The sequence below is a fragment of the Culicoides brevitarsis genome, chromosome 3 (genome assembly GCF_036172545.1).
Source record: "Culicoides brevitarsis isolate CSIRO-B50_1 chromosome 3, AGI_CSIRO_Cbre_v1, whole genome shotgun sequence".
NCBI lineage: Eukaryota > Metazoa > Arthropoda > Insecta > Diptera > Ceratopogonidae > Culicoides > Culicoides brevitarsis.
The window spans coordinates 21,974,481-21,989,207 of NC_087087.1; the positions used below are offsets into that span (position 1 = coordinate 21,974,481).

General features: G+C 35.8%; 8 protein-coding genes across 9 annotated transcripts in view; 4 read left to right on the top strand and 4 right to left on the bottom strand.

Moving 5' to 3' along the window:
- The window catches only part of LOC134834467 (cytosolic purine 5'-nucleotidase), a 39,920-nt gene that overhangs the window by 20,175 nt on the left and 5,018 nt on the right, over positions 1-14,727 (bottom strand). The gene's annotated exons all lie outside the window — the stretch shown is intronic.
- On the bottom strand, positions 77-2,035 carry LOC134834581 (gastrula zinc finger protein XlCGF26.1-like). Its single transcript, XM_063849309.1, has 2 exons — positions 1,814-2,035; positions 77-1,757 (listed from the first exon to the last, which is right to left on the bottom strand). The coding sequence occupies exons 1-2, from the start codon at positions 2,033-2,035 to the stop codon at positions 141-143; spliced, it is 1,839 nt and encodes a 612-aa protein (XP_063705379.1). The 3' UTR covers positions 77-140.
- LOC134834585 (zinc finger protein 484-like) lies at positions 2,061-3,171 on the top strand. The gene has a single exon (XM_063849313.1). It carries the CDS (start codon positions 2,061-2,063, stop codon positions 3,141-3,143), a length of 1,083 nt encoding a protein of 360 aa, XP_063705383.1. The 3' UTR covers positions 3,144-3,171.
- On the top strand, positions 3,302-5,269 carry LOC134834582 (zinc finger protein 62 homolog). The gene is made up of 2 exons (XM_063849310.1): positions 3,302-3,419; positions 3,495-5,269. The coding sequence occupies exons 1-2, from the start codon at positions 3,315-3,317 to the stop codon at positions 5,211-5,213; spliced, it is 1,824 nt and encodes a 607-aa protein (XP_063705380.1). The 5' UTR covers positions 3,302-3,314; the 3' UTR covers positions 5,214-5,269.
- On the top strand, positions 5,669-7,769 carry LOC134834876 (zinc finger protein 724-like). Its single transcript, XM_063849679.1, has 2 exons — positions 5,669-5,953; positions 6,009-7,769. The coding sequence occupies exons 1-2, from the start codon at positions 5,819-5,821 to the stop codon at positions 7,692-7,694; spliced, it is 1,821 nt and encodes a 606-aa protein (XP_063705749.1). The 5' UTR covers positions 5,669-5,818; the 3' UTR covers positions 7,695-7,769.
- Positions 7,707-8,554, bottom strand: LOC134834877 (transmembrane protein 223). The gene has a single exon (XM_063849680.1). The coding sequence runs from the start codon at positions 8,461-8,463 to the stop codon at positions 7,792-7,794; it is 672 nt and encodes a 223-aa protein (XP_063705750.1). The 5' UTR covers positions 8,464-8,554; the 3' UTR covers positions 7,707-7,791.
- On the bottom strand, positions 9,658-12,005 carry LOC134834187 (zinc finger protein 37-like). Its single transcript, XM_063848763.1, has 2 exons — positions 11,881-12,005; positions 9,658-11,812 (listed from the first exon to the last, which is right to left on the bottom strand). Exons 1-2 carry the CDS (start codon positions 11,974-11,976, stop codon positions 10,085-10,087), a joined length of 1,824 nt encoding a protein of 607 aa, XP_063704833.1. The 5' UTR covers positions 11,977-12,005; the 3' UTR covers positions 9,658-10,084.
- On the top strand, positions 12,338-14,534 carry LOC134833999 (uncharacterized). Its single transcript, XM_063848509.1, has 2 exons — positions 12,338-12,650; positions 12,710-14,534. The coding sequence occupies exons 1-2, from the start codon at positions 12,543-12,545 to the stop codon at positions 14,360-14,362; spliced, it is 1,761 nt and encodes a 586-aa protein (XP_063704579.1). The 5' UTR covers positions 12,338-12,542; the 3' UTR covers positions 14,363-14,534.

Genomic DNA, 14,727 nt, shown 5'->3' on the forward strand with positions numbered 1-14,727 from the left:
GGATTTTTGCTCAAAAATGACTGAGTTGGGACAAAAAGGTTTGATTTTTCTTCAAAAAAATTAAAAATATTATAGAAACTCTAAACAAATCAATATTTTATTCAGTCAAAAAAGTATGATCATAAATCACAACGATTATTTTATGTCTCGTGTTCCCTTTCTATTGTTGGTGAATTTTCATCTACAACAACAATTTTTACATCCATGTCTGCATTCTCTGGAATTTCGTCATCTGTGCATACTATTTCTGCGCGAAGCTTTGATTTGTCTATGTGTGGTTTGCCCTTATGGAATTTCACATGTGTGTCCAAGGCCGTTTTCTTCACAAATCCTTTTCCACAATCCGAGCATTTGAAAGGATATTGGCCAGTGTGAATATATCGATGTCTTTTCATATCTGTGTAATGTCCGAAGCATTTGTCACAAAAATCACACGCATATGGCTTGGATCCCGTGTGAACTCGAAGATGATTCCGCAAATTGTCTTTTCGTATGAAAGTTTTATTGCAAATGTTGCAAACAAAGTTTTTAATATTCAAATGAACGTTCATGTGTTCCTTCAGCTTGCTAGGAGTTATGAGGATGTCACCACAAATATCACACTTGTACTTTGGCTTAGTGGTGTGATGCCGATGGTTGTGCGAATAGTAGGCATTTGAAGTGGCAAATGACATATTGCAGGCTTGGCAATTGTAGGATGGTGTGTCAGAGGTGTGAATATTGATATCGTGTTGTTGTAACAGTTCTGCAGATAGGAAATTTCTGCCACATTTCGTGCATCGATTCTGCTTCCGGATGGGAATTTCAAAGTGACTGTAGTATTGGTCCATGCGTTCAAATTGACGATTGCAGTAAACACAAATCATATTTTTCGGATCGAACTTCTTATCTGTTGACATACCGTGACCATTTAGCATGTGCTGAGACCGTTCCGACTCGGATGTTAGTGAGGTGGGACATTGACAACACGGAAAGAAATTAGTTACACGCGACAACGTGCTTGTGTCGATTCGATTACTTTTTTGCTTTGGCAGGTGTTTGCTGCTGGTTCTTCGTTCTTTTGATTTCTTACGATCAACAATCACAATCGGCATATTTGATTCAATGGTTTCTTGCTCCAGTTGTCGCGCTACTTCCACCGCTTGTACCTCTAGCGTGTCAAATTCATGTGTTTTTGAGTGCTCCAAGAGATCTTCGTTAGTTGCGAAGCACTCGAAGCAATTTTCACACGTTTTGTGATTATACACGTCGATCGTGTTGCCAAAATGAGTACAACAAAATCGACATTGATTAACGTCCGGCTCCGTATTCAAAGGTTGGATGGTGTGTTCATTTTGACAATGGGAACGTAATTCTTCCTCCGAGGTGAAAACAAATGTGCACATGCAACAACTGTATTCTAGCATTTGCAGATTTTCCCCTAATTGCTCCTCTTCTGTACATTCCTCAATTTTATATAGTACTTCGTGTGTGTCTCCAAAGTCCGAGAGTAATACTTCCACTTCTTGTTCTTCGGTTGCTTCCGGAACGTCCTCTGTTCCTAAAACCTTTTCATTTGGTGCAATTTTTCGTTGTACATTTTCTTTTGTGTCCTGCTTTTGTAGTTTTTGGCCTTCTTCTCGTGGTTTCAAAGCTCGAACCAGATGTTCAAATGTTCTGTTAGAGTCCAAAATCAATTCGCGAAAGTAATTAGCTTCTAACAGTCGATTCAGACAGTCTTTACACATGTTGGCAGGCACATTTGGACCATCAAAAAACTGAAAATAAGTTGTTTAGTATTTTAAATGCTAAGTAGATTGTTTTTATTACGAACCTGACTTTGCGTCAATTTGTAAATAATTTCTTTATGTAAACGGCTTATTCGGTTATTTACTGTGTCATCTTCCTTGAAACATATTCGGCACGCAGTAACCGGTATCTCGCTAGACATTTTGGAAAAACTTTTTCCTGAAAAGCTGGCTTGTTTATGATTTCGTTGAGTTTTTGTTTTCGTGTTTGAGTGTCGCCAATACAATGTTTTCGTAAAAACAAACATATTTGAAAAATAGTTTGAAATAAAAATGGAATCAAAAGTTGACAATAAATATTGCCGGCTTTGCTTCAGGAGCTCTAAAAGTGATAAAATGTTTGCACTTGATCAAATGTATATTGTGCTCATCAAGTTGTTAGCTAGAACCAATGTAATTTTGAGCGGCAAAAGTTACATTTGCTCGAGTTGTGCGAATGTATTGATCATGGCCAATATGTTTAGAATTAAAATTATTGAAAGTAATGCCGTATTTCAAGAGCTACAAGAATCTAAAATCGAAGCATTCGAAATGGAGAATTTTTCGAGTCAACCTTTCATTCATAGAGAAGACACTGATTACAGTCATTACGAATGTCTCAACGAAGATTTGGAAGACTTTTCACAACAGCTCACCGACGAAGATCAATCAAATGAAGATATGTCAAAAGAAAAAAATGTCGAAGGGACTCAGACACCACTCATTACTGAACTTTCCGAAAAATATCCAAGCAGTGACTTTGATGATTCTGATTTCGAATGTAGTTCAATAAAGTTTGGAGAACCGTTGAACACTCCATTCTCACACACTTATCTAAAATGTTGCGAGTGCCAGTTCAAATGCATAACTACGGCTGAAATGCAGCTGCACGTGGAAATTGTGCATCGTACCGTTAGTAACGTCTGCAATATGTGCAATAAAAGTTTTCAAAATGTTAAAGGAGTCATGGCTCACAAGGATGTTGTCCACTTCGCACACATTTCATACTCAATCAATGCGCGGAAAACGAAAAAAAATTTATGTGACATTTGCGGACTGCTTGTGCGAGATATTAAATTCCATCGTGATATGCATACGGGAACGGACACCAACTTCATTTGTCATTTTTGTGGGCACACTTCGAGAGATAAACATAAGCTGAAGCTTCACATCTTTGGCCGGCATACCAATATCAAGAGATATAAATGTAAATTCTGTGAAAAAGGCTTTAGCTACCATCCAGATAGGGCAAGGCACGAAATAAGCAGTCATACGAAGGCATTCAAGTTCATTTGTGGCATTTGTGACAAGGGATTCACGAAAAAGAATTTCCTGACGGCACATAAAAAGAGACATGATGAAATCTTTTTAAATTAATAAACTTAAAATGAATATTTCCTAACGTACTTTTTCATTCAAAACTAAGGTGTCGCCTATATTTGATAGTCGCTTATCACGCCAAACATTGATCTGAAAACAAAGTTTGTTTTTTGTGTTTTCGTTTCCAACTTGATTCGTTTCAGCCATCGATAAAATAAGCATTTTAAAATGGATTGCAAGTATGAATTTTGCCGCATATGCTTCCAATGTACTCCTGACCTGCTCGATCTAAATTCGTTCCTGCCCGTTATCCGTCTTCTAGCTCAGACAAAAGTAAGTAACGACTACTTTAACAAAAAAAAAAAAAAAAAAAAAAAAATATTAAGTTGTTTTTGTATTTTATTTCAGATCCCATGCGAGGACGAGAAATCCAGTAAAATTTGCAGCTCATGTGCCAACTGTGTTATTATGGCTAATTTATTTCGTATGAAAGTAATCGACAGCAATGGAAGATACCGAGAGCTTTTGAAGATAGATCTTATCAAAAGAGAAGCAGAAGACGAAGAGACACTAGATAATATTGAGCTAGAAAATTCTGAAATAATCGAAGAAAGGTCAATACGATATGACGAACAAGAACAAGTGGCTGAGAATTATATGCAAGTCGAATTTTTGCAAGAAGACGACGCGACTGACGAAGAAGCGAATCAAATCATTGAGCAGTTTGAAAAAATACCCCTGAAAAAGGAGTTAGAGAAAGACGAAAAGACAAAAGTCCCACAAAAGAATCAAACAAAAAACAGAAACACGAAATCCTGCAACTTTTTTTCTCAATTTGAGAATTTTTCGGAGCCAATTTGTTTCATATGTACTGAGCCGGCTTTAAAGAAAAACTCATTTTCTCCATACAAGGACACACTAAATCGTATCGTACCTGTCCATCACTGTGGTGATGTTGATTATGTCTGCCAGAAATGCATGAAAAAACTAGACGATTCAAAAGGATTTTTCGCCAAACTAGACAAGGTGAAAAAAATCACGATAAAGAGCAACTGTTGTCAGTTTTGCTCATCTAAAGTATCGCAATCAAAGAAAACATCTAACAAAAATTCAATTGACGTATTTAATTCCTTGCACAATAGTGGATATAACGTTACAATTGAAGAAAATGCTACAATATGTAGTAATTGTGTACAACTCCTTACACGAATTCGAATTTTACGAAACTCCTACAACGCAAAGGAAAAATATTTGGCCAAACAATTGAATAAAAACAAGGGTAGGACTCCAACGAAAAAACGACCACGAAAATCTAAAGCAGCGAATGATCAGTCGGAAAACTATGAGGGTATGACAGATAGTGAAACAACTCTTTTAGAGCCATCTCCAAAACGAAGAGCAAAAAGACGACTGCGAATAAAATCTAATCCGAAGTATGTTGAGCCAGATCCAAACGAACCTGTACCCGAAGATTATCAATGTCACATGAGTGACTTTGAAGAAATCGAGTCCGACACTGACATACCGGAAGCTCCTTTCCGCTCTCCGCTCAATGTACCCTTCCAACACAAATATTTAAACTGCCCAGAATGCAGTATGAAATTCGTCAATTCGTGCGAAATGGATTTGCACATTGAGATAGTGCATGGTACTACAGATGATGTCTGTAATATTTGCCACAAGGCATTTAAAGACGTGAAGACCGTCAAGGAACACAAAATTTCATGTCACACAGCCGATTTTTCCGCCTTTAATTTCCGAAAACTTTGTGATATATGCGGATTGGCGAAGCGAAAGTTTGATAACCATTATGTCATTCATTTTGATGTGCGTGCTTTCAAGTGTCAGTTGTGCAGTTGTGATTACAAAACGAAAGCCAGTCTGGAAGATCATATTCGCACTGTTCATATGGGAGAAAAACGGCACAAATGTTCCTACTGCGACAAGAGATTTAGTTATGCGGCAGATAAAGCAAGGCACGAGATTGGCGTTCACACCAAAAAGTTCAAGTACATCTGTCAATTCTGTGGAAAATGTTTCCTAAAGAAAAATTTCTTGACCACTCATCAAAAATCGCAACATGCTGAAATGCTTCTACAAAGTCTCAAGGAGGAGGCTGACATTTAAAGATTAAATATGATACCAAAAGTAAAAGTTTTGTAAATAAATGTTATACAAATTCTTCAATCAAAATAATTTCATTTTTTCTATTTTAGTTTTTTATAGTGGTGCAAGCAACGTTTTTTTTTCACAAATCCTATAAAATTAAATTTAAAATTTAAAAAACTGAGGTCAAGGGTCTGAATTAGCGTTTACCTCTCTGACAAATTATACAATTGTATGGCCTTTCAAGGAACCAATTTGTTTTGAAAGCTCTTTGTTGATTTTAAAAATTTAGATTTAACTTATGATAAAAGCTTCACCTCAATTTTTGACAAATTTGTGACTAATGAGCATATTCAGAAATGATATTTATAAGGCATCGCAATTTCTGATGCACAGCCATCAGGATTTTTTCAAAAATTTTTCTTTCATGTTTGGGAAAAACAGTCTTTTTTTCAAATTTGTAAAATTTATCGGCTACTTAGTGTCCCCAATACTTGTCAAAACACGATGTCATTTAATGTTTATTTTGATGTTTGAGAAAAACATTCAAACAGAATAAATAATATTCTAAAATAGAATTATTTGATGAATTATATATAAATCATATCCCTAAAATGTGAGCAGAAATGGAAGGCAATGAAGGAAAACTTGAATTAAATGAATATTGCCGCATTTGTTTAAATCGCACAACAGACTCGCTGGATAAAATGTTCGAATTGAATGTTTTTCTTCCTGTGATTCGTTTAATTTCTCAAACAAAAGTAAATATTCTTTTGTGTTTTATGTTCAAATTAACTTAATTTTTTGATATTTCAGTTATTGCAAGACTGCAATACTCCCAGCAAAATATGTGGATCATGTGCCAATGGTCTAATTCTTGCCAACATTTTCCGTATCAAAGTTATTGAAAGTAATGGAAAGTGTCGAGAGCTACTAAAATCTCTCCATAGAGGTACTACGACGGATAATGAGGAGATAGTTGAGCATGTTCAAGAAAATATTGGAAAAGTGAACACTAAGAGAAGAGATTTCTCTTTGCAAGATCCCGCCAGTATAATCAAAGTAGAGGTTCAAGAAGAGGATTTAATGCTGGACAGTGATGCAATGCAAGAAAGTCGTGGCGAAGATACAAAAGAGAATGTGAAAAATATGTTGGAACCAGATAACATAAAAACGTGTTTAATTTGTTCAATAGTTCTCAACGAAGATATCTCTGTGAAGCCTTACAAAATGACATTGAGCAAAATGATTTGGATGAAGGAGATTGAAGATAAAAAATCGATTTGTGCGAGTTGTGTGGATATTACAGTGTCTGCTGAAAAGCTGATGGAAATTCGAGAAAAAGTTAGGAATGTTAAAGAAGAAGGTGGCAACAAAAGGGAAAAAAGCCAAAACGAATGTCAATTTTGCTTGATTAATGATGTCTTCTCTACACGAACTCCCAAGTATTTGGTAAACAAATTCAATTTGATGCCAATGTGCAAAGAGAATGAGAAGAACAAAATCAGCTCTGACGCCAAGTCATGTAAGGAATGTATGAAGCTTCTAAAACAAATCTATTCGTTACTAACTCAACATTTCAAAGGACTGAAAATGTCCGAAGACACCATAAAATCGTCACAAACAAAAGAAAAAAGTGATCCTTCATGTGAAAGAATGGATTTTGCACTGAAAAGTAAACGAATTACTAGTAAACGAATTAAGGTGGCTCCAAAAATTGTAGGAAAAAATTCATATTCTTCTGAAGTGTCTGATGAGGAAGCGGTTCCACTGTCGAAATTTGTCAAACGGCGTAAAAGAAAATTAAAACTACGTCCAAAGCCAAAATATGTGAAACCAAATCCACGCGCGAGCTTCCCGGAAGACTATCAGTGTCATATGAGCGACTTTGAGGAGGACGAATCTGATTCTGGAGTCACGACACCACAAATGGGCGAACCATTAAATCAGCCTTTCAAACACCGGTACAAACAATGCACAGAATGCAAAATGAAGTACATAACTGACTTCGAATTAGAGGTGCATTACGATGTACAGCATCGAACAAAAGGTGACATATGCGAGCATTGTAATAAGAAATTTATAAACTTTGTCGGAGTAAAAGCACACAAGCACAAAGTACATTTTGCAGACTGCTCATCTGTTTCGCTATTCCGAGAGCTGTGCGACATCTGTGGCGTACTAACAAAGACCCTGGAGGAACATCAATCAATTCATTTTGATGCTCGTCCATTTGTGTGTCACCAATGTGCACACAGCTCAAAAACGAAAGACTTGCTCGCGGCACACGTAAGAGCCATGCATACTGGTGAAAAGCGATACGGTTGCAAATATTGCGAGAAACGTTTCAGTTACTCTGCTGACCGTGCTCGTCATGAAATTTCTAGTCACACCAAGCAGTACAAGTATGTTTGTAGAACGTGCAATAAGGGATTTCTTAAGAAAAACTTTCTTACATCACATCAAAAGACCCACGAAGGTACATTCCTGGATGAAATGTAATTATGCAATACCTATTTTGTATTTAAAAGATGAAAACCGACATGATATTTTATTTTAAGTAAAAGGTTTTTTTACTACTCGAATATTACAAAAATATCTATTTCGCCCATTTTCTCCTCAAACCTGCAGTTTGGTCAAACAGCGCCGGATTTCTGAATTCTCCTTTCATGTCTAGAACATAAAACAAAGCTCTATTTTTCACCTTGATTGGTAATGTGGCCTTTGCAAACTCTCTCGACTCGACTGCAGAAATGCAATTGATTGGAACCTTCATAATTCTATTTTCGCCGAAAGGTGCATATGTTACAAAGGATATTGCGTTTCCACCTTTGTTCAAAACCAAGTATCTGACAGACCTCAGGGTAAATGTCCAGGCAACAGCCAATATTCCCCATCCCATAAACAAGCACATTGCAGCAATTGAATTTCTGTATTTGTTTTCTCCCAAGTTTATTCTCTCCCAGAACCTTAGATTTTCCGTGTCTTCCTGTGGGACAGGTGCATCTCTCAAGGTTGTGTAACTGAAGTGACTGAGATAGTTCCAAAAGCCAAATTGTACAATGGCAAATATGTTGATCAATTTGAAAAACCGAGGATTTTCGTATTTGTAGAGAATCACGTCCTTTGCAACATTGGTGTTCGGATCCAAGACTACACGATTAGAAAGAAATCGTGACGGTGCTTTGAAAACTAATGGAACTCTTTGGCAGAAAAGACGAGTGTTTATCAGTGGAAATCCACTGTGGCACACATTTAGAATTCGATTCATTTCAACTAAACTTTTTTCATTGATATTTATATTTAACTCTATTCATATTTCACTCTTGAGCGACAATCAACCAAACAACTGATTGTCGTTTTACAGTTAGGGTATTCCAAAAAACTTTTTTGTTTTGCTTTTTGAAAGCTGGAAATGGGGGATATACAACATTACTTGAAATATATTTTCTATTTTGCACAAACTTTTATAGAAAAATAAGAATAATTGTGTTACTTCGTCAATGTTTTGGTTAGAATTTTAAGTTTTTTTTTTAAACATTTTTATTTATAAAAAATCACTAAAATTTTGTCACAACACATTGGATTAAGAAAAGTTTTCAAATAAGATCATATTGCAAAACAAAACAAGTAAAACAAAGTTCACTGGAGACGCAGCTTAGTTTCATAAGGAAAAGTATTTCAAAACCTATAAAAGCTATATATCTATTCCTCGTTCTAATTTATGACAAAAAACTTTGGGGGTGGAATCGCAAAACAATTATAGATTTTGGAATACCCTTAGGTTGTCCAATGAATCTCAAACATATGTAAAGATAACGATTGTGAACAACCTAACGAATCATATGGTACCTATCATTCATCATGATTTTGAGATTTGTTCACTTTGTCAGATAACGGCGAGGAAATTAAACTAAATTTGGCACGTAATGATAGAAAATAATATTCGAGTAAAAGTGTTGTTTTTTGCAAAAGCACGAGAATTGGCTGGAGAAATTACGGAAACGCAATTAGAGCTTCCATTTCAAGAGCAATATTGTTGCAGTCACCTTTTGACCCTCATTTGTGATAAGTACAATTTGAATTTGATAAAGCACAGCGTCATTCTAGCAGTAAACGAGGAATATTGTGACGACTTGAGCAATTTTGTTAGTTTGAAAACGGGTGACGAAATTGCGATCATTCCTCCACTGAGTGGTGGCTAATCAACGAGACATTATTTAAAATAACATTTTATTTTCAAATCAAAAAAAAAAAAAAACAAGATGGATCATGTTAAGTTAACGCATGATAAGCTCGATATCAATACTATCAACGAACTGATTTGTGACGCTGAATGTGGTGCAGTTTCATTTTTTGTCGGTACTACACGTAACAATTTCGAAAGTAAAAAGGTAGGTATGCGTAAAAAAAAATTGTAATACTTGGAAACGTTGATTGATATTTTAAATTTTATTTTAAGGTGATTTCTTTGGAATATGAAGCATATGAAGGAATGGCATCAAAAGTAATGGATCAAATTTGTCTCGAGATGAGGCAAAAATGGACGGACATCAAGCACATTGCAATTTTTCATCGACTGGGATTGGTACCAACAAAAGAGTCTAGTGTCATAATCGGTGTCAGCTCACCACACAGAGCTACTAGTCTCGAGGCAGTTGCTTTTGGTATAGATGAGTTGAAGAAAAAGGTTCCGATTTGGAAGAAAGAAATATATGAGGGAGACACAAAGTCAGAATGGAAAGAAAATAAGGAATGTAAATGGAGAACGAACGAGTTAGAACAAGATTTTTCCAACAATAATGCTATTTAAATTTAATAGTAAACTTTTTAATTTGTACCCAAGTTATTTTCAGAGAAATACAGGTTTTTTAATATATATTTTTAGATAATCATAGTTCACAATCTTCATCCGGGTGATGTGATTTTACATGCGCTGTTAAGAAATTCTTTTTTAAACAACATTTTCCACAAAATTTGCATACATATTTAAATTGCTTTGTATGCACGGCAATTTCATGCCTTCCCCTGTCAGCCGAATAGTTGAATCCTTTACCACAATATTTACATTTGTGCTTTTTTTCACCCAAATGAATCGCACTAATGTGACTTTGCAATCCGAATTTGGTTTTTCCCGCATAATTGCAATGTTCACAGTGGTATGGCCGTGTCCCCAAATGTTGCACCAAATGGTCATCAATCCTTTTCGTTAAAATGCCACAAATTTCACACTGACTTTTGTAGTCGAATGTTGAAAAGTGAACATAGTGCACTCTTAATTTGTGTGCCTTGGTAAAGGGAATATCCCTAAACTCCTTTTGGCAAATGTCACACACGTTGGTTGTCGTTCTGTGACTACAATCAATATGAGCTTCTAATTCATAGGAATTTACGAATTTTGCAGTGCATTCGGTACATTTAAAGAAAATTGGTGTAAACGGAGCATTTAACGGTGCACGGAAATGAATTGGAGGCATTTCTGAGTCTGAGTCTAGCTCTTCAAAGTCACTCATGTGACACTGATAGTCGTCGGGAATTGGTTTATCCGGATCAGGAATTTTATAACGAGATTTCGCACGAATCTTTATTTTCGGAGTTTTTTTAAGAGAATCCACGTGTCTTTGTGGCATTTTGTCATTACTTTCAGTACTCAAAGATCCTGACATGTCTGCTAGAATTCGAGATATAAGTTCTTTTTTAGGATCTTCGCACGAACTCACATCAATTGGTGTTATGTTCAATTCTACTTTTTGCTTCTTGTCTGTTCGTTGCGTTACATTAAGTTTTGGTTTTGGCTTATATTCTGTTATTACCTCATTTTTAATCATTTCGATTAATTTTTGTTTTTGATCACTAAACGAACTTTTTAATTTTTTCGACACTGGATTTCTTTTTGTGGAATAATTATCTCTCAAACATTTTATTTGGTTTAGTACTTGAATGCAATTTTCACATGTCTTTCCAATTTGCCGATTCCTCGGATCGTAATTTTGAGTTTGTGGCAATGATTTGAAAAGTGCAAGTGAGCTTTTGGATGTACTTAGAAGACGTGCATCTTTGATTGAACAGAATTGACAGCAATTTTTGTTGAATTTCTGTGGCTTTAAGGCTTCGCGCTTTGTAAAAAACGTTTTTAAAGCTTTCAAGTCAACTAAACATGTATCACAAAGCTTTTCTGTACTCTTCATCACATTATTCTCAATAGAAATAATTTTCTTCAAAGTTGTCTTAAATGGAGAAATATTGTTTGTCATTTTTGCTTTCTGGGAGCACATAAAACAAAGTATATCATCATTTCGAGCATCTTCTATCAACTCTTGTTTTACATTTCCTTTTACTTTATGCGTTTTTTTATTTTGAGAAGTTTCCGATTTTGCCTCATCACCAGAGTCGAATAGAGAATCATCCAAGAATTCAACATGCATTTCATTGTCAACGTCGGACATTCGCTCATCGTCTCCATCATTATTTCTTTTGGCCACTTCCAGTGCAACCGACTTTTCATTGATGAATTCTCGGTATTTTGCATTACTTTCGATTACTTTTGCACGGAAAAGATTCGATAAAATTAATCCGTTGGCACAAGATTTGCAGATTTTGCTGGACTCTTCCCGCGGTAACTAAAATTTAAATAAACATAAACTTCATAAACGCTCTTACTTAATATACAAGTACAGTAAATTAATACCTTTGTGTTCACCAAAATACGTAAAATGGGCAAAAAGGGATTCAAATCTTGCAGATACTCGGAATTTTTGAAACAAATTCGACAATATTTCTTCATTTTTTTTGCATTAAATTTCTTGTTTACTACTTCATGAGGAGCTCATGAGGAAATCCACATGAACATATCATTTTTGACTGACTCTCGGATCACAAACCTTGTTTACTGAACTTCTTTTCGTGCAAAGACGGCAGTAAACCGAAATAACAATGGGTCTATCAATTTCATTCGTCTCATCCACAACAGCTGATCTGCACCAGCATGCAAAAAAAAAATTCCTGCCCGCCCCAGAGCACATGGGCAGGAATTTTTTTTTGCATGCTGGTGCAGATCAGCTGTTGTGGATGAGACGAATGAAATTGATGTTGTCCCGTTCCGATTCGCATTCCGACCGTTCACTCCTTCCGATCGGCGTTCACCGAGCTAAAAGACCCGAAAAACCTTTTTTTCACAGTATTTGAGACGAATTTGTGCGAAAATCAGGCAAGATGAAGATGAATTAGTGCATCAGGTTGTTCACAGCTTCAATTTTTCGCAAAAATACCAACAAAATTAACGCTATCGACTACTCGCCAGGCGGAGAATTCTTAATTTCCTGTAGGCAAAAACCTAAAAAATAAGCAATTATGACGGACTTTGATGGCCTTTGTCGATTATGTTTGAAACCGAGCTCCACAAAGATGGTAAACGTATCACATTTCGACGAGCTAATCAAACAAATTGCCCGATTAAGAGTAAGTGTGTGAAATGTAAAATATTTTTCTGTAAATAATCTTTACAAAATTATTTTTAGTTAGTGAAACATCCGATGATTCCACACAAGTTATGCTCTACTTGTTCCGGCATTATAATTGCTGCTGGCATGCTGCGGATTAATGCTGTGGAATCAAATCGCTTCTTTCTGGAATATTTGGAATCGAAACAAGAAAAACCTTTCACAGAAGAAGAAGTTCTGGAATGGGAAGCGGAACTGGAATTCGAAGAAAAACAACAAGAAAAAAAGGATGACCAAATATTGGCACAAGATATTACGGATGACATCGAAATGACTTTAGTTGGGGAATTACAGGATAGCGACGACACGAAAGATGGTGGTTTTATGATAACAGAATACGATATCAATGGATGCGAAACAAACTCTGGCTACTTCATTATTGGAGGAGATGCTAATGCAGATAATAATGTTATAACACAGGCGAAAATTGCGGAAATTGAAAATATGGAGCCTAATATTCAGCAGCAAAACAAGGAAAAAACGATTCCAATGCCACCGCCTTCGAAAAACTGTCGTCTTTGTCTCGTACAATGTACCTATTTGCCAGAGGAGAACGGAATGCAATATATGAAATCTATGGTTCGAAAAATAATGACGATGAAAAAGTTTGTGAGCAGTCCAAATGCCAGTGTTCCCGATCGATTATGTGACGATTGCATGGGAAAACTGTTGATAGCTAGCGACATCGCAGATAAATCAAAAGCTGCATACGAATTCTTTCATCCCAAAATCTCTGCAGCTAAGGCGCCATCTTTTTCCTCGACTCTTTGTTTCGTTTGTCTCACTGAATTTGATGACGAAAACGAGATTACAATTATGACTACAACCATTGAGTCCTATTTTCATCTTATCGCTTCCCGAAACTCTGCATTCAAAAAAGAGATGGACATCAAAAAACAGATTTGTCTAAAGTGTGTGCACGACCTTGAATTAACAAACACTATTCGATACAAGAATTGGAAGACTGAAAAGGTTTTGGAACTGCAGTTTGGCGTAGTCAAAACCAAATGTACCGGTCAAGAACGCCCAATGTGGATTTGGGACGAAAATAGTGATTCTGATGACGAAGAGACTAGGGATTTTACGAGTTGTTATTTGAATCCGCCGTTGCCACTAGTTGTAGACTGTCAGTATTGCATGCAACAATTTACAAGTGAATCAAAACTCAGAACACATTTGATAGATGCTCACGTACCAGTTAGTCCGGAATGTCTGCAATGTGGCCTAAAGCTCGCGAACGAACGAGGTGCAAGATTGCACTACATGAGTGTTCACATGCGCTTCGTTGAGGCAATTTGTGACATCTGTGGCAAGACGTATCACTCCGCGAACAAATTAAACAAGCATCGACTAATTCATTTTGATGATAGAAATGTAGCGTGCACAATGTGTGAAGCGAAATTCAAACGGAGAGACAACTTGAAAATTCACATGAGAGTTCATTCAGGTTTCAAGCCCTTCAAGTGCAGTTATTGCTCAAAATGCTATGCCCATCACACAGACCTAAAACGTCACACATTTTCCCACACAGGACAACATCCCTTTATTTGCAAGTATTGTAAAAGCGGATTTTGTAAAAAGGCTGAATTAAAAGAGCACGAGGAGCAACATAATCCCTTCGATCCAAATAGAAAGTTGAAAGCGAAATCAAATAATATTCATGATAAGTAATGGTTTTAAGTACAAAGAAAATTATTTATTATAATAACAAAAACTATAGATTTTTTTATATTTAGTTATGACACAATTAAATTAAACATTTGTCGATTGTCTTAATGTACAAAATGATTTTTTTCACAAAATATCAAGCCTCAAAATTATAAACTAATAAATTTTCGACATCGGGAAGAATCCGCAATATAGTTTTATTTTAAATTTTAAATACAAAAAAAAAAAACATTTTAGTTGATGTTATTGACCTTGATTATTGTACAAAATTTGGCATAATATACAAATCGTGTGCATGCAAACAAATATACCAAGATATATTGCAGTTTTTCATACATTTGGTTTATGACATAGAAGTTTTTCGTGAA